This window comes from Caloenas nicobarica, chromosome 9, assembly GCF_036013445.1.
Source record: "Caloenas nicobarica isolate bCalNic1 chromosome 9, bCalNic1.hap1, whole genome shotgun sequence".
Classification (NCBI taxonomy): domain Eukaryota; kingdom Metazoa; phylum Chordata; class Aves; order Columbiformes; family Columbidae; genus Caloenas; species Caloenas nicobarica.
In genome coordinates, this window is record NC_088253.1 from 15,543,189 (window position 1) to 15,567,550 (window position 24,362).

The following is a 24,362-nucleotide window of genomic DNA, read 5'->3' on the forward strand; positions in this document are numbered from 1 at the left end:
TCGTACTTATAAGAGGCCAGCAAGTACAGTGAGATTATTGGCAGGATCAGATTTGCAGCAGGACCGCCTTGAACAGCTCTCATGCCACCAGCTCCTAGAATTTAAAAAGCATGTGAACATTAATCTCAGGTACTAATTATTTGTTAAGAGTAGATGTTAAAATGCATAAATACAGGTTAGAGTTACAGTGACAGATCCAGCCAGAACACAAAGCCCTGTACAAGAGAACACAGCCAGCAGTGCGGTCCCTTCTTGGGTTTTTTTCTCACGTTTAGGACGCGCTTTCCCAGCCGGCTGCACGTGATGGAGCCCACCGGGTACCGAGCCTGGATGGGAGAAAAACTACAGCAGGTCTCGCTGCCTCAGTGAGACTGAAGAGAGGATTTCTGTGCTGCTTGCCCAGAATGTTTGGTGGGATGTATGGTGTGCTGATTCACATGTATCAGTTAATGCTCACCAAGGAGGATAATGGGCATGCCATCATGTGCTGGCTGGTCACAATGTACAGAATCACGGCTTAACCAGCACATCGCAATAACCAGGTTTCCACTGACTTCAACAGAGTCGAATTTCTCTGAGAGAACAGCATGATTTACATCAGCATGTACATCCTTAAAGGATACATGTTGCACTGTTATTTTACATTTTCATTTTAGTAACTTCTACCATAGTAAAAAAATAGACCTAATAAATACCTGCTGATGTAGCCCTAAGAACTTGTATTTTTAACTGGAGTAGTGAAATAATGATTCACTTTGGGACAGAGTGATAAAAATTCCCTCCTTTGATGGCTGGCAGACTTCATTGCTTTTAATTTTGCCCCTTGGAAGGCTGCTTACAGCTGGAGTTTGGGGTGTTACTTTTTAAAATGTAGATGGCATTTTTGATCTTTGCTCATTTTAGGAATTACACTTGCTTTTTACATTCAAATCATAAAAATCAAGAGCACCAGTAGACCTGTAACATTTTGAGTTGTTACACAGAGGGTTATTTTATGTGATCGTATAAAGCTTGGGGAGGTTAAGAAGTCCCCAGTGCAGCCACAGGAAAGGGACAAAAATTGTGAGTTATGTTCCTCCCTCTTTTCCTCATCCTGCTTTTTCATCTTCTCAACAAGAAACGGAGGGGAGATGCTTCACCTTAAATCAGAAATGAAATCATAATAAAGGCTTAGCTGACAAAAACCTCTGTTAATAATCTGTTCTTGCGAAATGGCAGCATTTTTAACACTAGGCAGTAACTTTCCAAAGATCGTACTGGTGTTGAGAAACTGTGATATTTCAGGAGCCATATGTGACACAGCTGTTGAGCGCTGCTTCAGTGCAGAGCCTGTTTGATCACATATGGTGCTGTACCAGACTAGCACGCCGCACTTTACCGGGCTGGTGACTGAAATAAACCTGCAAAAATATTATCAGGTTTTATTCTCAGATTAGGGCCAGGGATGTCCAACCTGTTTCCCCCAAAATAAAGCCTACCCTGAAAATCAGCCCTAGCATGATTTTTCAGGATTTTTGAGGATGCTCAAAATATAAGCCTTACTCCAAAAATAATCCCTGGTTACGGTGCATTAAAAAAGTCAATTTAAATAGTGTCCAGGCAGCTATACATGTAAAAAACTAAAATTAATTGGCAACAGAATGCAGCGGGACAGATAGACCCTTCACCAAGAAAAGCAGAGACCTGCCAGTTGCGTTGCCAATGCACTAAGAGCAGGTGACGTGGATAAGAGATGCTCGGTTAAGGAAAGTGCTATTGCTAGACATGAGAAATTGGGGCAAATTATTCTAAAGGAAATAGAGTCACAAGAAATCCCCGATGGAATTCAGGGTTTGGAGAGTTATGATGGTGTTCCAGAATGTCATGACATATTTGAATAAATACTGATGTTTTGTTCGAGAATAAATGTAGACTGTTGTTCATGGAAAAAATAAGACATCCCATGAAAATAAGCCCTGATGCATCTTTTGGAGTAAAAATTAATCAAAGACCCTGTCTTATTTTCGGGGAAACAGGGTAATAGCATTCTGTGGCAAAGTCCCTTTCTTCCTCCCCCCGCTCAGCTGCGATGGGAGGTTGCCGTCCAGAGCAGAGCACCTGGAAATGCGACGTTTGGTAATGGTTTTCACAAGGGCCGTGTCCGCGCACCCGAGCAGCAGATGCTCCCCGGGGCGCGTCGTTATGTACCGAAACCAGCCCCGAGCCCCGCGGGAGCGGTGCCGCCCTGGCCTGGCGGGGCGGGGGCCGCGCAGGGCGGCCCGGGGCCGGGTGTGCTGCCGGTGCCGCCGCGGGGGCAGGCGGGAGGAGGCGGCGGCACCTCTTGCCTAACGCGGCCCGGGCCGCGCGCCCTCCCCGTGGAGCAGGCGCGGGAGCCGCCGCACACCCGGCTGCAGCGGAGGGACCGGGCCCGCTCCCCCGGGCCTGCGGTACCGCCCCGCTCCCAGCGCGCCCCGGGCCCGGCCGGCGCGGAGGTGAGGGCGGGCGGGCTGCCGGCGCTCGGCACTCCCTGGCGGGGCGGCCCCACCGCCGGAGCGGCACCGCGGGTGGGCAGGGCCGGAGCTGCGCTGCGCGGGGGGGGTCTCCGGGCCGCGCTCCTCCCCCGGTGCCGCGGCCGAGTCCTGCCCGGCCTCCTCTGAGCCGGGAGCCGCGGGCGCTGCCGGCCCTGCCCGCTCCGGTAGGCGGCCGGGAGGCGGGAGGAGGAGGAGGGAGGAAGGGAGGGAAGGAAGGAAGGGCGGCCGCGGGGCTCGGCTCCGGCTCTGCCCGCTGCCCGGGCGGGCCCCGCTGCCCGGGGAGCTCCCCCCAGCCCGGCCCTGCGTCGGGGTTGCGTTTGCGGGGGCCGGGAAGATCCCCGAAGGGGCCGGGGTGCGGCTGCGGCAGCCGGGACTGTGCGCAGCGGGGCCGCGGGGCCCACAGCCCGGCGGGTGCCGGGGCTGCCCGGGGCGGGCGGCGTGGGGCCTGGGGGGCCCGGGCGAGCCGCGGTCCGGCGGGGCAGCCCCTGCTCCGGCTTCGCTTTGGGGGCGGCGAGGAGAGGCCGAAAAACCTTGGGCTCGGCTTGACCCCTTCACTGAGCGCTGATTTCTTTTTCCCCCCAAGTTACATTGCAGCTGAATCATCGTTTCAGCAGTAGTAAACCCGAAATTGGCCTTGTCGGAGGGTAAAAAAATATATCTGAACTGTAATTAAATTTCAGCTGTTTGAACGAGTTTATAATTACATTTTATGCCCAGTCTATTTTAGCCATAAAGATTTTAATAAATTTTAAAACCTTCAGAAGACTTTGATTAATTGTAGTGAGCTGTCATTTGTTTTTGTAGTGAGTCAGGGAAAGCATCTTCAATTTTCAGGCTTAGTTCAGATTTTGAAGATACCACTGAGATGTTCTGTGCCAAGTGTCTCTAGAGGGACCAAGCTCTATTTTCCAAGTGTCAGCTCTTTTTTTCTTAGCTGCAAATCTATTTGTTTTGGCTTCAATATCAGCTAGTTGATGCAAGTGACCTGTAACTCACTGTTTTCTGAATACTGCCTTCAAAATGGAGGAGCTGGCTAGGGAATGGAAAAAAAATCCACCCTCAATTTATAAGTTTAAAAGACATTGAGTGGGTCTAGAAAAACTTAAGGGCTGAAGGTGTTACGGCCAGTGTTCCACATATACCTTGTAATTTAGCAGTCCAGGTAAGCGGGATATCCTAAGCGTCTAGACAGGTTAGGCCTCAAATTTCCTTTAGTCTTATTGGAAGGAGATAATTCCCATTGATCATTTACCTGCTTTTTTTTATTCCAGGTTATTACAACTCTGTGTGTTTGACGCACTTTGTACGCCACCAGATAGCAGCGTGATTCCTGTTTTCATTATGGTTTGTGGTTTTTTTTCACTCCGAAGCGCTTTGCACTTTGAATCTAGTCGTGAAAGAGTCTTTTATTTATCCAGAGAAGCCCTGGAGCAGTTGATCACCTTTGCACTGCTCGAGCTGCCACGTTGCCGTAAGGAAACCACATGGTGCTGGTGGTGGTGGATGCAGTAACGCGGTGGCTTTCTGTGGACAGCACCTTCCACACACTGCAGGAACCCGATGCCTCAGCTTCGTGTTTCTTTGCTCACAAAACATCTTTCTACGTCTATAACGATTCGGTTGTTTTAGGAAATCGTGGAAGTCAGTCAGTTTGGGGAAAAGCAGATTACGTTACTCTCGGCGAGAGCTGTTTCGTGTTGTCGGCTCTCCGACGTGGTGGATCGTAGTGAACGAGATAATGGGAGTCATCTCGCCTGCCTGCTAAGTCCAGACTGCTGTACGCGAACACCGTTGTGTTTCTGATGCCCTGTATATAGAGCCTCCTGTTTATTCCCAGTCCCAGATCTCTCCTCTGACTCCTTCTGAAATCTCTTCCCTTCCGCCTTCAGAAATCAGTGTGGAAATGTTTAAGCGTGTAACAAAATGGGGAGAAGAAGTGATATGTGAAAACAAAAGCCCGATTTGTGGCGAGGTTTAGGACAAGGAGAAAATACCTGACAGATTTGTCAACTCTAATCTGCTGATTGCAGTAGAGTGGGGCTCTGCCTTGTCTTTTTCCCAGAGCTGTGTGCGATGCTGAATGCACACAGCAATTCCTTGAGGCAAAGGCAGTACACTGTAGAATTAGACAGAAACTTTCTCGGGTCTCTCATTGCTGGTAGTCGTTGTCACAGAGCCACCCATACATCAGTTTAGGCAATAAGCTCCAAACGGACTTCATTCTAACCAGAACTGTTTAGCAGAAAACTAACTAGAAACGGAGTTTACCCAAAATTATTCAGCACTCTGACAACATTAAAACACAGGTTTCCACACCAGTTAGCAGATAATTACTGCGCAGCCGATTCAAACTCAAGGGATCAGATCCCCAAACTCTAGAGTGATGATTCAAAATGCGCATCTTCCCGCTCTGTGACAAAGTGGGGACTCTCAAGGGTTCCCAGGTCCCTTTCCAGGTCGGTGAGGTGTCTCAATCCCCGAGAAATGTTCCTTAAATGGCCTTTTTAAGGAGGAGACTCTTCGACTGCAGACCCACTGCTCCAAGGAAGACCAACTCAATATGGGTCTCTGGCAGCTCCATTTATACCACAGTTAAGTCTGAGCTGTGCTCAGTTATGGTAGTGGTCCAGAACTTCTTTCAACCGAAGTGTAACATTGGTCACAGGCCCTGTCTGTCAACCAGGGGGTGTGTGCGTGACCATGGTGCTCCATCAGCCTAGAAGTTCCTGTTGTTTTTGGAGGCCAGCGGGGAGGCCATCTGCCACGCTTCACCTTGTTTAGTCTTCTGAGTTTGTCATAAAACCAGATTTTTCTCGTCTACACTGTGGTATCGTGCAGATTCAGTAACCTTCAGCAGTTTCCAAGTAGGTTAGGCTTTCCCAGAAATGAAAGAGAAAGCAAAAGTATTGTTCTCCTGTGTTGACTGTACCTTTGTCCTTTTAGTCTCAGACACTCCTGAACTCTATTCGTTTAGCAGCAACATTTAGTTGCAGCGATCCAAAGATAACTTAGAACGTCTTTTTCCAGGATCTTGCCAAGATGCCCCTGAATGTTGACGATGTGATACAACTGTTCTGCCATCTCTCGCAGCAGAAGGGGATGAAAGCTGCTGTCAAACACTCTGGGTCAGGAGCGCTGCTGGCGGGTGCAGGAGCATTTATTGGGGGTCTGATGGGAGGTCCACCTGGAATCGCTGTAGGTAAGTGTATTTTGCTTTAGAACAGGAAGTGTGGTTAACTCCCTAGCGAGTCTGTGTAGCAGGTATGGGCTGAAGGCAAGGGGTGTGCAGCACTGGGGGCTCTACAAGGTGTGGGCCTTGGTCCTTGAATTCTCCTTGCTCATGTGAGCGGTTCCAACCATTTCAGAGGCTCACTGGTACTGGGGTGAATTGCAGTATGCCTGTGAGAGTTAGCAAGGTGGATTACAAAAAATGACCAAATAATTTGTGAGGAGTAATAACCATAAATGCAAAATGGAGCTGAGTATTTACTTCTCGTACAAGTTCAGAGTTAACTAACAGCCAAAAATAATATTTTTGACAAACATATGCCTGAAGTTGTCAGGAACAAAGAAGTGAAATTAAACTTTTGTAAGAAGTTTGTAAGCTGTAAATTAGAAGTAAAAGTAAACATGTAGGTGGCCTCATTCTTAAGCAAGGTGAAGAGAAACACTGACATTATTCTTGGATGTGTTTTCTTGTTTTGTTTGTTTGTTTATTTAAGCTTTCATAATGTCTCCCAGTCAAGCTCAGTGTTCTTCAGCACTTGATGAAGGCACTGGAACAAGTATACCTACTACTGTATACCAAATGTATACACTACTAAGTATATAGAATAAGAATAATAACTACTAAGTCTACCAAAAGCTTTGTCCCGATTACAGTGCAACCGAACCAGAAGACCCTGATTTAACTTTTCAAATCACAAAGGTAAATGACCCTGGGTCTTCAGTGCGTTTCAGGGCAGTTCCAGGTGAATTTGCAATCAAGTGCACTTTCACTGACACAAAGAGCTGGGACAGGTGTGGGACTGGACAGCCGGGATTGTCCTTATTGCTGCCATGCACCAACAATCAGAGAATGAATTACCTTCCATTTGCAGTGGTCACTGGAGAATCTTGCAGCGTATGATGCTTTCTAAGGACTGCTTGCTCTGAGAAGAACGGGTTGTGGATGTGTTGCTTAGGGGGAACAAGTGCAGTCGTGTAACAAATCTTGTCTCAAGAGACAAGGAAGTTGGACATCGATACTTGTAGTGGCTTTTGCATTAAGTGCCCCTGAATCAGATATTGATGTTCTCATAAAAGTTCCGTGAAGATGAATTCAGCCATCGTGGGCTTTCAAGTATTTCTGTGGTATCATGGGAAAAATTGCCAACTGAGTAAAGTGTGCAAATTAAGGAATTCTTGTCTAATGGAAGATTAATGCATCCCTGTGAGTGCATAAATGACTCTTTTGGAGCAGTGGCTGCGGGTGGGAATTTTGGAGACAGAGTCAGTTCTGAGGCCCCTTCCTTCCCTTCCTTGGGTGTGGTTTTATTTAATAGTGGAACTTATACTAAAGAGACCAGTGCCCTAAGGTGCATTATTCTGTTTCCAATTTCTAGCACGAAGCTATTAGCTTGGATTGTGTCAAGAGTTGCTTTCTGATTGCTGTGGATCCTTCTTGGTGCTTTCAATACTGTGCATAGACCTAGTTAGAGGCATGCGTAGCTCTGCATTGATTTCTCATAAAGCTGGGAACGTTGTTGATGGAGGCTGTGGATAGAATTTTAGGTTTTAACATTAACTGGTGAAGATTAACCTCTCTCTCTCTCTCTTTTTTAGGAGGAGCACTTGGTGGATTGTGTGGTGCCTGGATGACTAGTGGACAGTTCAGGCCGGTCCCTCAGATTTTATCGGAATTGCCTCCTGCTGAGAAGCAGAAACTCTATGATGAAGCCGTTGTTATTGTCCGGAACTTAGACTGGACTGATATCGTTCAGCTGACTGCTCTTGTCATGGGAAATACCAGTCTCCAGCAGATGTTGTTAGGAGTGCTGATGAATTATCTATCCAAAGAACTAAGAGCAGAGATACAGTATGGAGAATAAAACTTTCCAGAGCAGGCTTTTTACAGTTCAAAGAATTTTATTCTGACAATTGTGTTTCTTCGACATAGCAATTATTAGTTATCAATACTAATTATGAATGTAGGCAGGTCTAAGTAGTGTTTTGGGGTTGGGTGTTTGTTTTGTAAGGGTAGTATTAGATGACTGCATCGTACTGACACTGTAGTAGGAATGAATTCAAAATCACTGAAGGGAATTACGCTTCTCTTACGCAAATGTATCACTGGTTACAATTTCCAAAGTCATTGTGTTTTGTTTAGGAGATTTCATCCTATTTGTGAAAGTGCTTTAAGTTTCTTCTGTGAATGACACGTAGGTGCCAAAGCAGCCAGGGCACTTGGAAGAATTTTACCTACTGTCTGCTTCAGTCCTTCAAAAGAAAGCTGTAAGAAAGTAGATTATTCTACTGTGAACTCAAAGATCTCAATCCTTACTTATTTATTGTCGCATTTTTATTGTAACTCTTGAGTTATTTATTCCTTTCTGTAAGAAGTGAAGCCAATGCCCAAGGAGGACATAAAGCAACAGGTAAACAACCTGTGCACGAGCAGTAGCTCATGGTGTCCTAGAATGGGAAGGCCTGGCAAGAATACTCTTTTAAAAAAAATTTAAAAATGGGGACCTTGATTCTGCCCCTGTTGTGCTGTCCCAAGGACTAGGGTGGTCATTTCAGCATTGGCTTCTTGACTGAATCCAAACAGCTGGTCCTCTGTTTTCATTAACATATTGATAAGAAGCATCATAGCAGCCTGCGTTTTGCTGTAGGGCAGCTGAACTCTAAGACCTGGTGCTGAAATGTGAGGAGGGGGCAGCCTTGGGCTGCTCAGCTGGCGCTGCTGTGGGGTGACACCGGCTGCAGGTGGCACCGTGAGCTCTGAGGGCCGTGTTGCCAAATAGCCCAACCAGTTGCTCATGATTGCAAGACAAGTTTGTAAATAGAACAATGTGCAGGCGTGCCTTCTTTTGTATGTAGCGAAACTGCTCTGGTAATTTCAGTTTTCCCCTAAAATAAAGATTCATCTCTCTGTGCGTTGTGAGGTTTCTACAAGTTAGAGCTTTAAATGGTGAATATTGCTGTTACATACAGTTGAGTAATTTACTTCTGCAGGTGCAAGTTGCCATTAATGAATTCAGTGTACACGTGTGCCTGGAGTGCCAGGCAGTGGTTGTTCTCAGCACTTGAAAATACTTTTCCAGTGACGTGGAAGACGGAAGTGAGCGGTAAGTGGACACTCCTCACCCTATCCAAGTGTCATAATGCCAAGCCTAAAGTCAGTCTTTGTTCAGTTTTGTTGACAGATCGCACACACTGCAATTGGCTTTTTACAACTTTACACAGTCTGTATATCCATCGTAATATTTTTTTGTGCCCTGTTACTTTTAGTTGCAATTTTCTGGTTATTTCACTAATTAAATGCACTCTTTGTGAAGTAATCCACTGCTAACAGCAGCAGGTGATTGAAAGACAGAGTGGGATGGAGCCTGCCACCTTCTCATTGGCTCTTCAAACACAGACATGAAAGTAGTCGACATCTGATTGCAAAGCAGGCCACGGGAAAGATGGTGATTTCAATTTATTTATAACAGTATCTAGTATTTAAACAGATCATTAGCAGGTTTCAGGGTGGTTTCAGACCATGACTCCCATTTTACAGGTATTCATGAATTTGGGCCCAAAGATACCTAACGAAATCAATTTCTGTCACTCACAGCAGTGTAATAGCCATGAATGGAGCTTCGATTATGTGAATCCTGTGCTCTTCTATGCTACTCTATTTCTTCAGGTGTTCTTTCAAATGCTTATTTTTTATGCCCTTAGAAATTATAAATGAGTTAGAACTACAATCTTTCAGCCTTCAGTGTCACACAAAGGGAGTTTGTGTCATGGGTACCAAAATAAGTTTGTTCAAGTAGTTCAGAGTTCCACATGGGCCAGTCGAGCTTACGTTAAACCTGGCTGGCCCCGAGCTCCCGAGAAACTTTAGACTCTGCCACAGAGCAGCGTGCTCTCGGTTGTTATAATAACTTTAACTTCCACAGGTTTTCAGATGACTGAAGTAGAACCAGGAAGAAGTGAATTGAGTTCTATGTATTCTCTGTATCATTTAACAGGTTTGGTTCTCATCGAACTTCTCGGAAGATGGCAGGTACCTGTTTTCAAAGTGGTAGCAATAGGTTTGCAGTTTGGTCTGAAACACATTTCACTGCTGGTAATGGAAGAAGAAGAGAAGCCAGCTCAAGTGTTCATCCAAAGTGTGTTTGGACACATGAGAATTGGGAAATAACCACTTCTGATTGAGGAGACCCTGATACGTAACTACCGAGGGATAATGAACGGGGCACCCCACAGTGGTTTCGTTGTTTGTATTTCAATGGTTTCTGTCAGTTCATACCGTTGAGTGCTGCAGAAAGATCAAATTCTGCCTTTATTGCTCTGACTACAGCCCTGTGCTATCATATCAAGGTCACGATGATACCTGGTATGTAGCCTTTTGTGGGGATTTGGACAAGTTAAAAGAATCCTCCAGCAGAGTTGATCATCTAAGGAAAAGAGCAGCTGCATGAGAATGGATCAGCACCCATCTGTTGCTGTTCTTTGGAGCGAGGTGTCTGCCCACCGCTGCATCCCGGGCGGTGCGGGACCCGCCGCAGGCAGCGATGGAACCTTCTGAAATCCATCTCAGCTGTGCCAGGATGGTGCGAGGCACAGCTGTCGCCTAGGAAACGAGGTGATGCCGTGCCAGCAGTTTGGGGAAGCAGCTGAAAGAGTCACTGTGGGGAGATGTACATATTCATATAAAGAAACCATCTGTGATTCTGGTTATTAACCTGGTTTGGGTTTAGACGTGACAGAATCAAGCTTGATTTTCATTGGCAGATGGTGTATTTTTTTTTTCTTATTTTCTTAAAGCTGTCTGATTTAAAAATAGAAAGCAAGCATGATTATAAAGTGTTATGTTAGCAAAGATAGGGAATATTAAAAAAAAAAGGCAATCGTGAATTCAAGCACAGATTACCAACTGAGATGTGCCACCTAGTGGCAATCTGATTATTTCTTAAATTCATATTATCAAGACCACCTTAGTATATGGATAACACAGATATTTTCCTGTTAAAAGTAAGGGTAAGTTCTTTTTTTTTCCTAGTGGACTATTAAATTTCTGGCTTTAATGAATTTGTATTAGTTTAGAAATATCAGCCTAGCTACAGACTAGACTAGAATTCATATACATTCCCTGGTGAAGTCGGTTTTTGATGATTATCATATGTGAGCTATGACTGCACAAATATTTACTGCAGCTGCATGTCACATTTAATTATAGCGAGAAAATACACAATCAGGCAGAGGAAGGCGGTTTTACCCTCATGATTACAGAAGGACAAGTGGATTTTGTGAGCTGGGCAGCCGCCAGTTTGCAAAGACTGATCACAGGCAGATTGGCAAGCGAGGAAACAATAATTGCTTGTTTTTTGGGAGGTTGCATTTCTTTGTTCGGTTTTATCACCTTCAAGTCTGCACCTCTAGCAGCTCTACCTGCCTTTGGAGCGGTGATCACGTCTCACGTACAACTGGCCCGTGTGTAACCGCTGCTCCCACGGACCCTGCAGGACTGAGGAGCATTGGGCTGCGAAAATCTGGTCTTTTGCTCATCACTGTCACAGCACGGACTTCCTAAAGGTCCCGTTCCCAATGGCATCGTGGAGGATCCTGGGCTTGGTGATCTGGGGGAGCATGGGAACTGGAACGGAGACCCTGAGCAAAGGGCAGGGAGCAGGTGCTCAGGTGGTGCGCCATGGTGGCCACCACGGTGCCTGTGACACTGGCTAATTAGTTGCTGTAATTCTCACTAACTGGAGGTTTTACAGGGTTTTGGTGAAATCCTTCTGCTGTGGAAGGGGGTTCTCTGGAATGACCCGCTGAATACTTCCTTTTTCCAGATTGCTTTGAAGACATGATTGGTGCAAGGCACATCCACACAGCAGCACTTCTTGCTGTCTTGTCCACCGTGACATCCAGATTTGCTCCTGGTTTGGAGCCATTCCGGTGAAATTGGGTCATCTCTTGTACATCTAGCAGTTCCAGAGAGCACGGAGAACTGTAAAAGCAGGTAATTCTGACATCCCATTAACGTTTACAGCAGGCAGTGAGAACCTCACCGGCAGCGGTAATCTGCTAAAAAGGGGCTTGGGCAGGGAGCTGCTTTGAGCCTCAGAGCTGAGGTTCTGTGGGGTGAGTACGTGCCCCCATGAAGAGGGTCTGGTGGCTCTTGGCTCAGCCCATTTACATTGTTTGTGTCACATCAGCTCTCACATCTTACTAAACTATGAAAAGTAGCACGGATTAGCATTACATGGGCAGTTCTTCTAAGGACAACCTCTCTCCTTCCACCTACAGAGGGCTTTGCTGGGGAGGAACATTCCCCAACAGCCTCCATCTCTCCAAGAGGGCTGCGTGGGCTGCTGGCAGGAGGCAGCTGTGCAACCCTCCGGGCAGGGTCTGTCCTTGCCGGGGGGAGCCGGTGGCCGGGGCTGCTGTGCCGGGGGCTGCTCCCCTGTCCTGGGCTCTGGGAAGCAGGGTGTGCTGCAGAGGTGCTTTGCTGCCTGACTCGGGGCGGTTTGCTGAAGGAAGCCAACTGGTCTGCTGCAGCTGTGGTTTGCTGGATGATTTTGGGCGGCCACTCAGCTTCCCCCTTCAGCTACTTTTGTGCGAGGTGGCAATGACACCACCGGCCAGCGATGACGGGCTGTGCGGGTGATGGCTGCTGACTGAGGGTAGCGGTGGGGTGTGGCACTACCAGCAGTTTGTTATTATTATTTGATTATTTCTCACCATATTGTTTAAGATTATACCAGCGGTGCGGCGTGTTGTATTGTCCACGGTAGCCTGATCACAGGCTGCTGTGCCCTGGCAGAACTGCTTTCCTCTCTCACAGGTCACGATTTATAGCTCCTGCCATACGTGTGTGGGACATGGTTGGGATGGGATGGCTGCAGTCACCTGCTCCCGGTTGTCATGGATGAACGGTGCATCCGTCACACCAGTAACACTCACCTCTTCTTTTGGGAGGATGGCTTATGCTGCAAAGGACTTGGGTGGGCCAGGATAGCTCTTCTTTAGAAGTGAAATTCTGTTCAGCATGCACAACATAAAGCTACCGACAGCATTCATGTTTAGTTCAGATGACAGCAATTTGATGACTGCAGCCTGATGGTGGTTAGCGTGTATTTTTTCCCGTTTGGTTGGTTTATAGGAAATTAGTGTTACAAAACTCACTGGAAGTTCTTATGGTAGGGGAAGAAGGTTGTATTATTCAAAGTCACTAAGCAAATTGGTTTTACACAGCCATATTCTCATATACCTGTCTAAATGGTCTGACTGGGATTGCTTGTGCACAACACAGAGGACAAGTCAAATCCTCACTTTCTCTCCTGGGTTCTTCTTGATTGTCAATGATGAACTAAGTTTTTGGACAAATCCTTTATATCCTTAAGGATATCTTTTATATCCTGTTGCTGTTGTCTTCCTGTTAGCCCGCTGGGCTGTCAGAAGGAGGACTGGCATATGTGATTTGCTGCAACCTCTGCCTCTGTCCCGCTGTCTGTGCTGCGATTTCAGCAGCGTGGGGTCTCAGGGCTTGATGGCAGCAACACGATCCTCCGCTTGATGAAATGGCATCCCTCGCTGTCCAAACAGGCCTCTCTTTTAATTGTTCTTCTGGTGTTTTCACATGCACATATTTCCGGTCACACAGCATTTGTACTAATCTTACTATTTCTGTTAAAGACTATGCAGATTCATGTGGAAATTAATTTTTTCCATTTTCTCCTCGCAGCGTTGCAGCAGCTCCAGTAGCGCTCGCTAGTGAAACATGGGCAGACTCAAGGGTTTAATCCTGCGTAGCTGCAGTGGTAGGACCTGCTGAGCTTGGTCTCCAGCAGCAGTTTAGCAGCACTGGTGCAGCCACAGGATGTAAAAGAAATGCATTATTTTCCCCAGAGTAAAAGCTCTTGTGAAGAAAGCACTACCTTAGAAAGGCTGTCATTGCTTGACTAGCTGATGTATAACTCCAGACTAATTGAATGGCAGACTTTCAGCTGGGTTGGAAAGCTTTTCAGAAACCAAAGGCCTTTGCATTGCAGTGAACTAAAGCTATTAGCCCCTAATTAAAACATGAGGTTTCATCTTTACCTTTCTAGAGATCACAGAAATCTATGTATTTTTCAGGCTGTAAGCCAGAAATCAAACATTCATCATGTAATTGCAGTAAGCGTGTGCTAATACTTCTCATTAAGTGTGATTTATGAATTCCAGAAGAGCCTAGGAGGTAAATATATAAAACCATTCTGAAGTCTGCAAAAATGAAGGCATTTGTTTCTTTGGATGACTGTTCAGCAGGAAGGATTTAAGCAAGCATGAACGTTACGGCTTTCAACATTTGGTGAAGACACTGCATTCGAACATCTGTACCTTTGCAATTCCCTCGAAATGGTGTGGTTTCATCTCGTGTCGCTGCTGCTCTTCCAACAAAGACAAGACTTCAGCTGTCAGCAGGTACAGCAGCGTGGCTTGGTGGAAAGCCCATTTTGCTGGGCCCACGAAGAGGTATCACCTTCGCTTGCTCTTCTGCCTGTTTGCTGGGTGACCTTGAGTAACTTCCCATCTTGTTCCTGAATGCCTTTTTTGTTAAACACTTTGCAATCTCTCCATAGGAAATGGTGTGTTACACAAATGTAATAGGACTATTATGCAGCTAACCATGCTCAGACCCTGCGGTCGGGACATGAGCATTGAAGAAGGAGGAACGTAATAAATGTCAGTAGAGGTTCACAGCAATCAGGATGAAGAGGGAATTGCTAGGTTGTGTAAAGTAGCTACTTTCTTTGTTGCAGGGGAATGAAAACTTTACACTGGTGTTTGACCTTAACTAATTAGACTCTGCACAGGAGTGTCTACCAGGCTGTAAATGTTTGGTATTCCTTATTTCCTGCTCTGCCTCAGTGGGCAGGAGTTATTTAGGGTGAAATTAAATCTTTCCTGTGCTCTGACATGCCGCTTTAGAGTAGAGCACACTCAGATATTCCCTTGTATGTATAATGTGATGACAGTTTGAAGGCTTTGTTATTTTTGTATCAGTCAATAAGATATTATGAATAATCTTTGTAATTTGGAGCCAAAACTGATCTAACAAAACAAAAGCTTGGAAGGTCTTATTTTTACCTTACCTCACTGCAGCTCCCTGAGCAGCTCCTTGTGTTGAGATGTTATGACAAAACAATCGGAGAATCACCCAGCTGAGTCAGAATCGGCCCCTGAATGAACACAGAGACGGGAAGGTTCCTGGTGAGACAGATCACAGAGCCGGGACAGAAGTGCCATCAGCCCCGACTGTCCCTCCCCAGGCACCGGTGTTCCCTCCCAGCTGGAGAAGATCCGTGTGTCCTGCTGGGGCGTGTAAGCCAGTGGGTAAAGCCTATCCTGATGAAGAAAAGTAAGTTAGCTCATTCCTCTGATATTTGTATGCACTTCCAATGTGATTTTTTGTTCTTGCCCAGCTAACCGTGCTAATGGATAGTTCGTCTAGATTTCCGCCCTCTCCCTGGCAGGCAGTTCTGTTTAATACTAGTGGAAGTTTTCTGCAAGAAAGGCAGCCAGGGTAGCTCTGACTTTTGACTGCCACCTGCATTTACTCAAACGTCTCTGGCTCTAAGAATCCTCCTCTTTCAGGCCAAAATGAGGGGGCCATCTAACTTTTCTACCTTGCCTTTCCATGTTAATTTTAAGCCCCACATAACCAGATGTTCAAAATCCTAAGTTGAAGACTTGCTCACCTTTAGAGCAGTGAAGGATACAAACGACACCAACAGCTGAGTGTAATATTTGGGCATGGGAGGGAGGGACTGCAGCAGCAAATGCTTCCGGTCACTTGAGAAGGCAGGAGACAGGCAAATACCGCGTTAAAGTGGAAGACTTGCTGGAGTATCAGTAGGAATCAGCTGCCTGCTCTGCGCCTGTCTGCAAGCTAAAGTTCACATAACAGACTTTTGACTTAACTGCAGTTTATTAGTTGCTTGTGCAGGGAAAAAGTCAGTAATAAAATGCTAAATAGGATGCTGGCAAGGCAGGCTCTTGGATCTGATTTTTGTTGGTTTCCATAAAAGGGGCTTGCTTGCTTTTTCCCAGCCATTCTCTCCAGGAATCTGTGTATAAAAATACTTGTTCCATAACCACAGCGAACAGCCTCCCATTGTCTGGCAGCCGCCTGCATACTTGAGGCTTTCTGCTGTCTCTGAAGTTTAACTCTGCAGGAACCTACGCTGCTGCTGAGTCTAATCCTAATTTCAGGCTTTCATGTCCCCAGCCTGGCCCTGTGTGACTGGGGCTGCTGACAATGGCAGTAGCACATCCCCACGAGTACAGGGCGAAGCTGGGCCTTCACATCGTGCCACTAATGATAAGTAGCCATGAGGATAATAAGGAGCGCTCTTGAAGCACTTTATGTCTTCAAAGTGCTCTGCTTATACTAAATAATTAGGCTGCCACGCAGCCTTGCGACAAAGGTATGTATTTCTACTGTGCGTAATTTACTGTATTGTTATGCAATAAACCAAAATTGGATGGTACCTTCAGATAGCAACCAGGAAATCAATTAACCAACTACAGGCTGCTCATGCCCCAACAGCTGAGCCAGCTTCAAAGCTGCCCCATGTTTTTTGGTTAGCCCTGGCGCATCTTTGGGAACCTCCAACATTCATGCAAAGCAGCACGATGCCAAGTGTTTTTAACAAAGTGGCTCCAGTGGTTTGCAGCAGCTCACTTCCCATCCATGCATACGGCCTCCACTGTCTCCTAACTCTGCCCAGAGGATGTGGTCCCAGTGCCACCACCTTAAACCCCAGCACTGCTGTGCTTAACTGAAGAGCCCCAGCTCCTGTGCTGCTGGTGCCATGTTGTACCTACAATACCATACTGGTGCGCACTGGTCTCAAACTAAATCAAGTTTGCACTGTGTGCATGTGCTGTGCTAACATGTCAAGGAAGAGAGACAATGCTCGACTGTAACTGAGGGTTCCAAAGCCTTTCTGGGCTGTGAAGCCACCTGCCCGCAGCACTGCTCTGCCTGCCGTCAGCTGCCGGCATTGACACGAGCCAGCGGTTAGTGGAACGGTAGGTGTTGGTTCGTGTCGGTAAATACCCCCAGAAGAAAGATAACACTGACTGTACGGTCACAGCGCTGGGCTCTGAGTGACCTATTTTCTCTAAGGAAAGAGCTTGAGGTCACTGTGGACAGATTTCTGACAATACAAGCCCAGTGCTCAGCAGCAGGTCAGAAGGGAACGAGAAGGTTAGGACGGACAGGGAAGAAAACCAAGAACAGGGCAGTAGATGTTGTTAGGCTGCTGAATAAATCCAGGTCACAGCTATAACTTGAATAGTCTGTGCAGTCTGCTCGATCCAGTCTGGTTAGTCCTTCTTGAGCCAAAAGGGATGTTGCAGAGCTAGGAAGGATACGGAGAAAGATAACACGGTATGGGAGGGCATCCGTGTAAAGGGAGATGGGCTACTTTAAAACTGCTCAACCTGGAAAAGACACTAATGGAGAGAGTTTTGGTTGCGGCTGTGAATGGCACAGAGGTGAACAGGAGGAGCAATAGCATGGCACAGAAGGCAGGGTGCACCCACTGAGCTGGGAATTGTGGAACTGCTTGGCAGAAGATGCTCTGGGTGCCGAAACAAAAGTGCGTTCAGAGAGCAACTAGGCAGAATGATGGCAGCAAGGACTATTAAACACACTGGTCCAGAATCAACCACTGCCTTGAGAAGCTTGTCACTGTGGGCTGACGAGAGACTAAACCAGCGAAGGATTGCTCTAGAGGTGCCTCTTACATGCCGTCCCTCATGATTTTGGGGTAGGTGAACTCTGGCTCTGGTTCATTAATACTGTTTTCATGTGTTACCCCAACCACACACAGCACACCATTTCTGCCCTCGCTCGGGGGCTACACCAGCTGCACTTCAGACCCCGTTTTATACCTCTGCCAGCTGTATTAGGGGAATGGCACTGGTACTGCTGAAGTCTTGAAACAGAGAAGTGTGACAGGCTACTTGTCATCCTCCTCTGATTAACATTGTAGCTCTTTACTAGTGGATTATGTAGAACCTCTCATCATTAAGGCTGTTCCCTTGCAAACAGGTGGCTGCAGCGTGCGACGTCCCGAGTGCCTGTTGGGACCCGGCACGGATGCAGAGGCTTGCTCGGCCTGCTGGCGTTGTATCTGTCTCGGCTGTGGTGTTGGCAGAATGGAGATACGTGGCTGAAGCAGGATACCCAGCGAGACAAGTCGTCCCCTGGCCACAGGGTGGGTGTGACTGACACCAGCCTGTCTCGTTGAGGTTTGGGGGGTAAGACGTCTCCCCTGCATGAGCTGCAGCAGAGAGCTGTGCCGCAGAGGCCCTTGCAGGGTTAATGCACAGCACTGCTCCTCTCTCTGCTCCGCTGGAGTGATTCCATAAGGCCAGCTGTGTTATGAGTGTGTCAGGAAGAGCAGCCGGGTCCTGCCAAGCCAGTAAAAACAGCCTCTCATGGGAGAGGAGACACCCCTGCAAGTGCTGTGAGGCTCCCTCCTCCCCTCCGAGCTGTGCTGGGGAAAGATTCTTGGGAGGCTCCTCCACTTCTGTAGCCCCAGCCACAAAGTCTGGACCGGTGGGCTTGCTCCGGGTGCCGTTGGGGAGCAGGGGTGGGATGCAAAGGGTGTGCAAAGTCTTACAGGACTGTACAAAAGAGCTTTGGACTAAGGAAGCCATGCAGAGTGAAAGCTTGCTGGGCTGCCTGGCTCATAAAGGCATCCCAGGAAACACCATAGAAGTTCTGATGCCCTGACTCCAGAGCCCCCCATCGATTCCCAGTCCCAGGTCTCTCTTCTGACTCGTTCTGAAATCTGTGCCCTTCCGCCTTCAGAAATCAGTCTGGAAGTATTTAAGTGTGTAACAAAACAGGGAGAAGAACTGATATGTGAAAACAAACAACTGGTTTGTGGCAACATTTAAGACAAGGAGAAAATACCAGACAGATTTGTTAGTTTTAATCTGCTGGTTGCAGTGGAGTGAGGCTCTGCTTTGTCTTTTTCTCAGAGTTGTGTGTGATGCCAAACGCAAACAGCAATTGCTTGAGGCACAGCCAATATACTGTAGAACTGGACAGAAACTGTCTGAGGTCTCTCATTGCTGGTACTTGTCCTCGATTAGTCTTCTGAATTTGTCATAAAACCAGATTGTTCTGGTCTACATTGTGGTTTCATTTTCAGATTCAGTAACTGTCATTTCCAAGCAGATTGGGCTTTCCCAGAAACGAAAGAGAAAGCAAATGGGGGTTTTTTTCCCCTGTTTCAGCTGTACCTTGGTCCTCTTAGTCTCACAGAATCCTGAACTCTGTTCATTCAGCAGTAAGATTTAGTCCCTGTTGCAGTGATCCAAAGATAACTTAAAACGTCTTTTCCAGGATCTCAACTCGCCATGAGGTCTGCTGATGATGAACTGATTCTGCTGTTCTGCCATCTCTCGGAGCAGAAGGGGATGAAAGCAGGTGCCAAACGCTATGGTTCAGCAGCACTGCTGGTGACTGCAGGAGCACTTATTGGGGCTCTGTTGGGAGGTGGACCTGGAATGACTGCAGGTAAATGTGTTTTGCCTTAGAAAAAGAAGCACGGTTAACTCCCTAACAAGTCTGTATAGCAGGTATGGGTTGAAGGCAAGGGGTTTGCAACATTGAGGTTTCATGTAATGGGGCTGTACAAGGTGCTGTTTCATGTTAGCTCTTCAGAAATGAGGTGTGCGTCGGGAAGGCGTATCAGTGTTTCCTTCTAGGGCGACAGTGACCTTGCTGACTTTGGCTCCTGTGCTGCAGAGGGGAACCCATGCAGAGGTGGGAGGTGGAGAGAGTGGTGGCTCTGAAACCCCTTGCACAGGCTGTTAACAAACTGTCTGCTTTTGGTGGGTAGAGCCTGGGTTCCCGCCTGCTGAGGTAGAGCAGTGCCCCAGGTGTGGGACAAGCAGAGCCAAGGGAAAGGCTCTGAGCTGGTTGGCGCAGGGGCTGCTCCAGCGCTGCGGTGGGGAGGGAGGAGGAGAGGGGGCAGCCAGGGGCGAAGGAGCACAAGAGGTCACGGTGGCACTGGAACAAGTATACTTATTACTGTATACAAAATGCATACACTAATAAATCTAATAAGTACATAGAATCTACTACTAAGTCTACCAAAAGCTCTGTCCCGATTACAGTGCAACCGAACCAGAAGACCCTGATTTAACTTTTCAAATCACAAAGGTAAATGACCCTGGGTCTTCAGTGGGTTTCAGGGCAGTTCCAGGTGAATTTGCAATCAAGTGCACTTTCACTGACACAAAGAGCTGGGACAGGTGTGGGACTGGACAGCCGGGATTGTCCTTATTGCTGCCATGCACCAACAATCAGAGAATGAATTACCTTCCATTTGCAGTGGTCACTGGAGAATCTTGCAGTACATGGTGCTTTCTAAGGACTGCTTGCTCTGAGAAGAATGGGTTGTGGATGTGGTGTTTGTGGGGTGGGAAATGTGATCATGTAACAAATTGTGTCTCAAGAAACAAGGAAGTTGGACATCGATACTCGTAGTGGCTTTTGCATTAAGTGCCCCTGAATCAGATACTGATGTTCTCATAAAAGTTCCGTGAAGATGAATTCAGCCATCATGGGCTTTCAAGTATTTCTGTGGTATCATGGGAAAAATTGCCAACTGAGTAAAGTGTGCAAATTAAGGAATTCTTGCATAAATGACTCTTCTGGAGCAGTGGCTGTGGGTTGGAATTTTGGGGACAGAGTCAGTTCTGAGACCCATCCATTGGGAGGGTTCTCCCTCCCTTCCTCCCTTCCTCATGGTGTCCATGTCTCTGGGCAGTGGGGTCAGCCCCATAAACCCCATGTCAGCTGCAGAGGGTGTCCCTGCTGTCACCTTGAGCAGCTGGGTCACTTTTCTGCCCAGCTGGGATGGGTGGTGCAGGGGGTATTGGTTTGGCAGATGAGAGCAGGGATGTGTCCAGCCCCAGGAGCTGATGGGTTTGGTCTCTGTGACACCTTTTGCAGGATGGGTTCATGGGAGGGGGAGGCTGTGGTGTGCAGCTGCACAGAAACAGAGAGCTGGGTGGTTCTGGGAATCTCTTGTAAGAGGTGATGGGTTAAGGGCACTGGTAATGCAGTTGTTGGTCAGGAGTTTTCCTTGGGCATGGTTTTATTTAGTTGTAGAGCTTATCCTAAAAAAACCCAGGGCCCTAAGGAATGTTATTTTGTTTCTGATTTCTATCTAGCATAAAGCTATTAGCTTGGATTGTGTCAAGAGTTGCTTTCTGATTGCTGTGGTTCCTTTTTGGTGCTTTGAACATAAACCTACTTAGAAGCATATGCAACTCTGCATTGATTTCTCATAAAGGTGGGAATGTTGGTGAAGGCTGTAGTTAGAATTTTAGATTTTAACATTAACTGGTGAAGAGTAACATCTCTCTCTCGTTTCTAGGAGGAGCACTTGGTGGATTGTACGGTACTTGGATGGCTAGTAGACCGCCAAGGCCCGTCTCTCAGATTTTATCGGAATTGCCTCCAGCTAAGAAGAAGAAATTGTGTGCTGAAGCCATGGTTATTCTCTGCCCCTTTGAGTGGAATGGTTTACCTGAGCTGATTGCTCTTGTCGAGAGAAATGCCAGTCTCCAGCAGAAGTTGATAGCATTGCTGAGAGATTACTTCTCCAGAGAACTAAGATTACCTATAAAGCCTTGAGAATAAACCTTTCCAGAGCAGGCTTTTTGCAGTATAAGAAGTTTTACTCTGACAATTGTGATTCTTCAACATAGCAATTCTTAGTTATGAATACTAATTATGAATACAGGCAGGTCCAAATAGTGTTATGGGGTCAGGTGTTTGTTTTATCATGATAGAATTAGATTACTTAGTTGTCCTGACACTGCACTAGGAAGGAATGAAAAATCACTGAAGGGCATTACGCTTCTCTTACGCTAATGTATCACTAGTTACAATTTCCAAAGTAATTGTGTTTTGTTTAGGAGATTTCATCCTGTTTATGAAAGTGCTTTAAGTTTCTTCTGTAAATGACATGTAGGTGCCAAAGCAGCCAGGGCACTTGGAAGAATTTTACCTACTGTCTGCTTCAGTCCTTCAAAAGAAAGCTTTAAGAAAGTAGATTATTCTGCTGTGAACTCGAAGATCTCAATCCTCACTTCTTTGTCACATTTTTATGCTAATTCTGAAGTTATTTACTCCTTTCTGTAGAAGCAAAGCCAATACCTAAGGAGGACATAAAGCAACAGGTAAACAACCTGTGCATGAGTAGTAGCTCATGGTGTCCTAGAACGGGAAGGCCTGGCAAGAATACTCTTTTAAAAAAATTTAAAAATGGGGACCTTGATTCTGCCCCTGTTGTGCTGTCCCAAGGACTAGGGTGGTCATTTCAGCATTGGCTTCTTGACTGAATCCAAACAGCTGGTCCTCTGTTTTCATTAACATATTGATAAGAAGCATCATAGCAGCCTGCGTTTTGCTGTAGGGCAGCTGAACTCTAAGACCTGGTGCTGAAATGTGAGGAGGGGGCAGCCTTGGGCTGCTCAGCTGGCGCTGCTGTGGGGTGACACCGGCTGCAGGTGGCACCGTGAGCTCCGAGGGCCGTGTTGCCAAATAGCCCAACCAGTTGCTCATGATTGCAAGACAAGTTTGTAAATAGAACAATGTGCAGATGTGCCTTCTTTTGTATATAAAAACAAGTGAAACTGCTCTGGTAGTTTCAGTTTTCCCCTAAAATAAAGATTAATCTCTCTGTGCGTTGTGAGGTTTCTAGAAGTTGAGCTTTAAATGGTGATGCTTTAAACTTAGATGTTGCTATTGCTTACAGTTGAGAAATTTACTGCAGGTGCAAGTTGCCATTAATGAATTCAGTGTACACATGTGCCTGGAGTGCCAGGCAGTGGTTGTTCTCATCACTTGAAAACACTTTTCCAGTGACATGGAAGACAGATGGAAGTGAGCGGTAAGTGGACACTCCTCACCCTGTCATAATGCCAAGTCTGAAGTCAGTCTTTGTTCAGTTTTGTTGACAGATTACACAAGCTGCAATTGGCTTTTAAAGACTTTACAGCAAATCTCCCCATTACCTTTCCTCCTGCTTTTGTGACTAGCTGCTGCAGCAGTGCTGTGCTCTTCTTCCCGACTTTGGAGAGGAGAGGGTTGCCTCACCGCATGGCCCCTAACTCTGTGTTCCTGTGTCTTTGCTGGAGAACCCCCACCAATTTCAGCAGGTCTGATGTTAACTGACATCCAGGTTTTGCTTTCCGTGCTCAGTGCACTAGTCCTGCTCCTGACAGCTTTGGGGACTGTCCTCCAGCTCTTGCATGCCCAGCTGAAAAGTAACCATTTTGCTGAGAGCCAAAAAACTTGCATTTTTCTAAAAGCGCCTGGGCTCCGGTTTCCACTTGGGGGAGTAGAAGGAGCAGTTTTCAGCCATCTGATTTCCTGAACCAGTGCACCCCAGGGCCAGGCAGTGCCAGGGCTGCTGTGCAGCAGGGATGGCCGCTGGGTGCTGTGGCCTTTGGGCTGTGACCCCTGCAGGCAGGGGCTGAGCAAGGAAGCCCTTCTGGCAACGGTTCCCCACGCGTTGTGTCTGGGAGCCTTGCAGAAGAGGATGTGACCCCACAAAATCCCCAGCCTGCAGATGTTTTTCCAAAGCGAGCATTCAAGCTACCGCTCTTTGTAGTCGCATGGGTTTGCAAACTTATAATGAGTCCCTGGTAAGGCATTTATTTAGTTCAGAAAAGAACAAAACCCAAACCTTCAGGAAATGCCCCATTAATACACTGGAGACAGAATCATGCTGGAAAACTCCAGGCTGAACTGTAACAGCACAGCCCATGATGTAAAACCCATGTGTTCAGCAGGCCAGAAGCCAGGAGCACTGGGCTCTAATCCCAGTGCTGAGCTCCCCAGCTTTGCTAATAAAACAACAGGAGAGGTGGGGAGAGGCTTTGTTTAAATTTCCCCATGTTTTCCTGGGCAGGCTTCTTTCACCATATGCATTAACAGTTTAAGAATCACTAGGTTACTTGGGGCTTCCATGTGAAATGTCATCTTGAACTCGTGCTCGCCTCAGCAGACCTCCCTGATCGGCTGCAGCGCGATTCCCCGATGCTGCCGGCACGGCTGGGAGCTACACGGAGTGATGGGGAGGGCTCTGGGAGAAGGCACCGCAACACACACAGGTAAAAATCCTCTGGAAGCGCAAATGCTCATGTGCACCTCCTTGGATCCAAAACACCACGTTTCAAAACAGCAGTGTGTGTATGTGACGTGAATCCCCCTTGTTCTCCATTATTCACAAGAGTGTCATGGCTTTTCCACCCTGACTCTTCTCCATACCCACCTCCTGTAAGGAACAGGGACGTACCCATTGCTGGAAGGTATGTGTGTTTCTAGAGAGGCCATCAACCACAGCATGCACAGAAAAAAGAGGCTGGGTTGGCTTTGGGGGAATTGGTTTGTTTGGGTTTTGTGTGGTGGGGTTTTTTTTGTTTTTTTTTCCTGCTGTGATTAAGAAAAACTCTTTCTCAACAAGAAGACATTTGTTAGAGGCGTGCCTGTCCTTCATTAGTGGATAAAAACAGTTCATAGCTCTTTTGGGGCTGATAACAGTAGGACCTTTGGACGCATAAGATAAA

At 47.0% G+C, this 24,362-nt stretch overlaps 1 protein-coding gene across 5 annotated transcripts; it reads left to right on the plus strand.

Annotated features, from left to right (window-relative positions):
- The first annotated feature begins 2,303 nt into the window (after window positions 1–2,303).
- On the plus strand, window positions 2,304–8,645 carry C9H19orf12 (chromosome 9 C19orf12 homolog). 5 transcript variants are annotated; one of them, XM_065641197.1, is made up of 4 exons: window positions 2,388–2,471; window positions 3,782–3,854; window positions 5,538–5,709; window positions 7,335–8,645. In XM_065641197.1, exons 2-4 carry the CDS (start codon window positions 3,852–3,854, stop codon window positions 7,598–7,600), a joined length of 441 nt encoding a protein of 146 aa, XP_065497269.1. In that variant the 5' UTR covers window positions 2,388–2,471; window positions 3,782–3,851; the 3' UTR covers window positions 7,601–8,645. The 5 variants fall into 5 exon arrangements, with proteins under 5 accessions (XP_065497273.1, XP_065497269.1, XP_065497270.1 ...); XM_065641198.1 differs by lacking the exon at window positions 3,782–3,854 and adding an exon at window positions 4,140–4,287 and having other exon boundaries at window positions 2,424–2,471; XM_065641196.1 differs by lacking the exon at window positions 2,388–2,471 and adding an exon at window positions 2,586–2,674.
- Window positions 8,646–24,362: the final 15,717 nt, after the last annotated feature.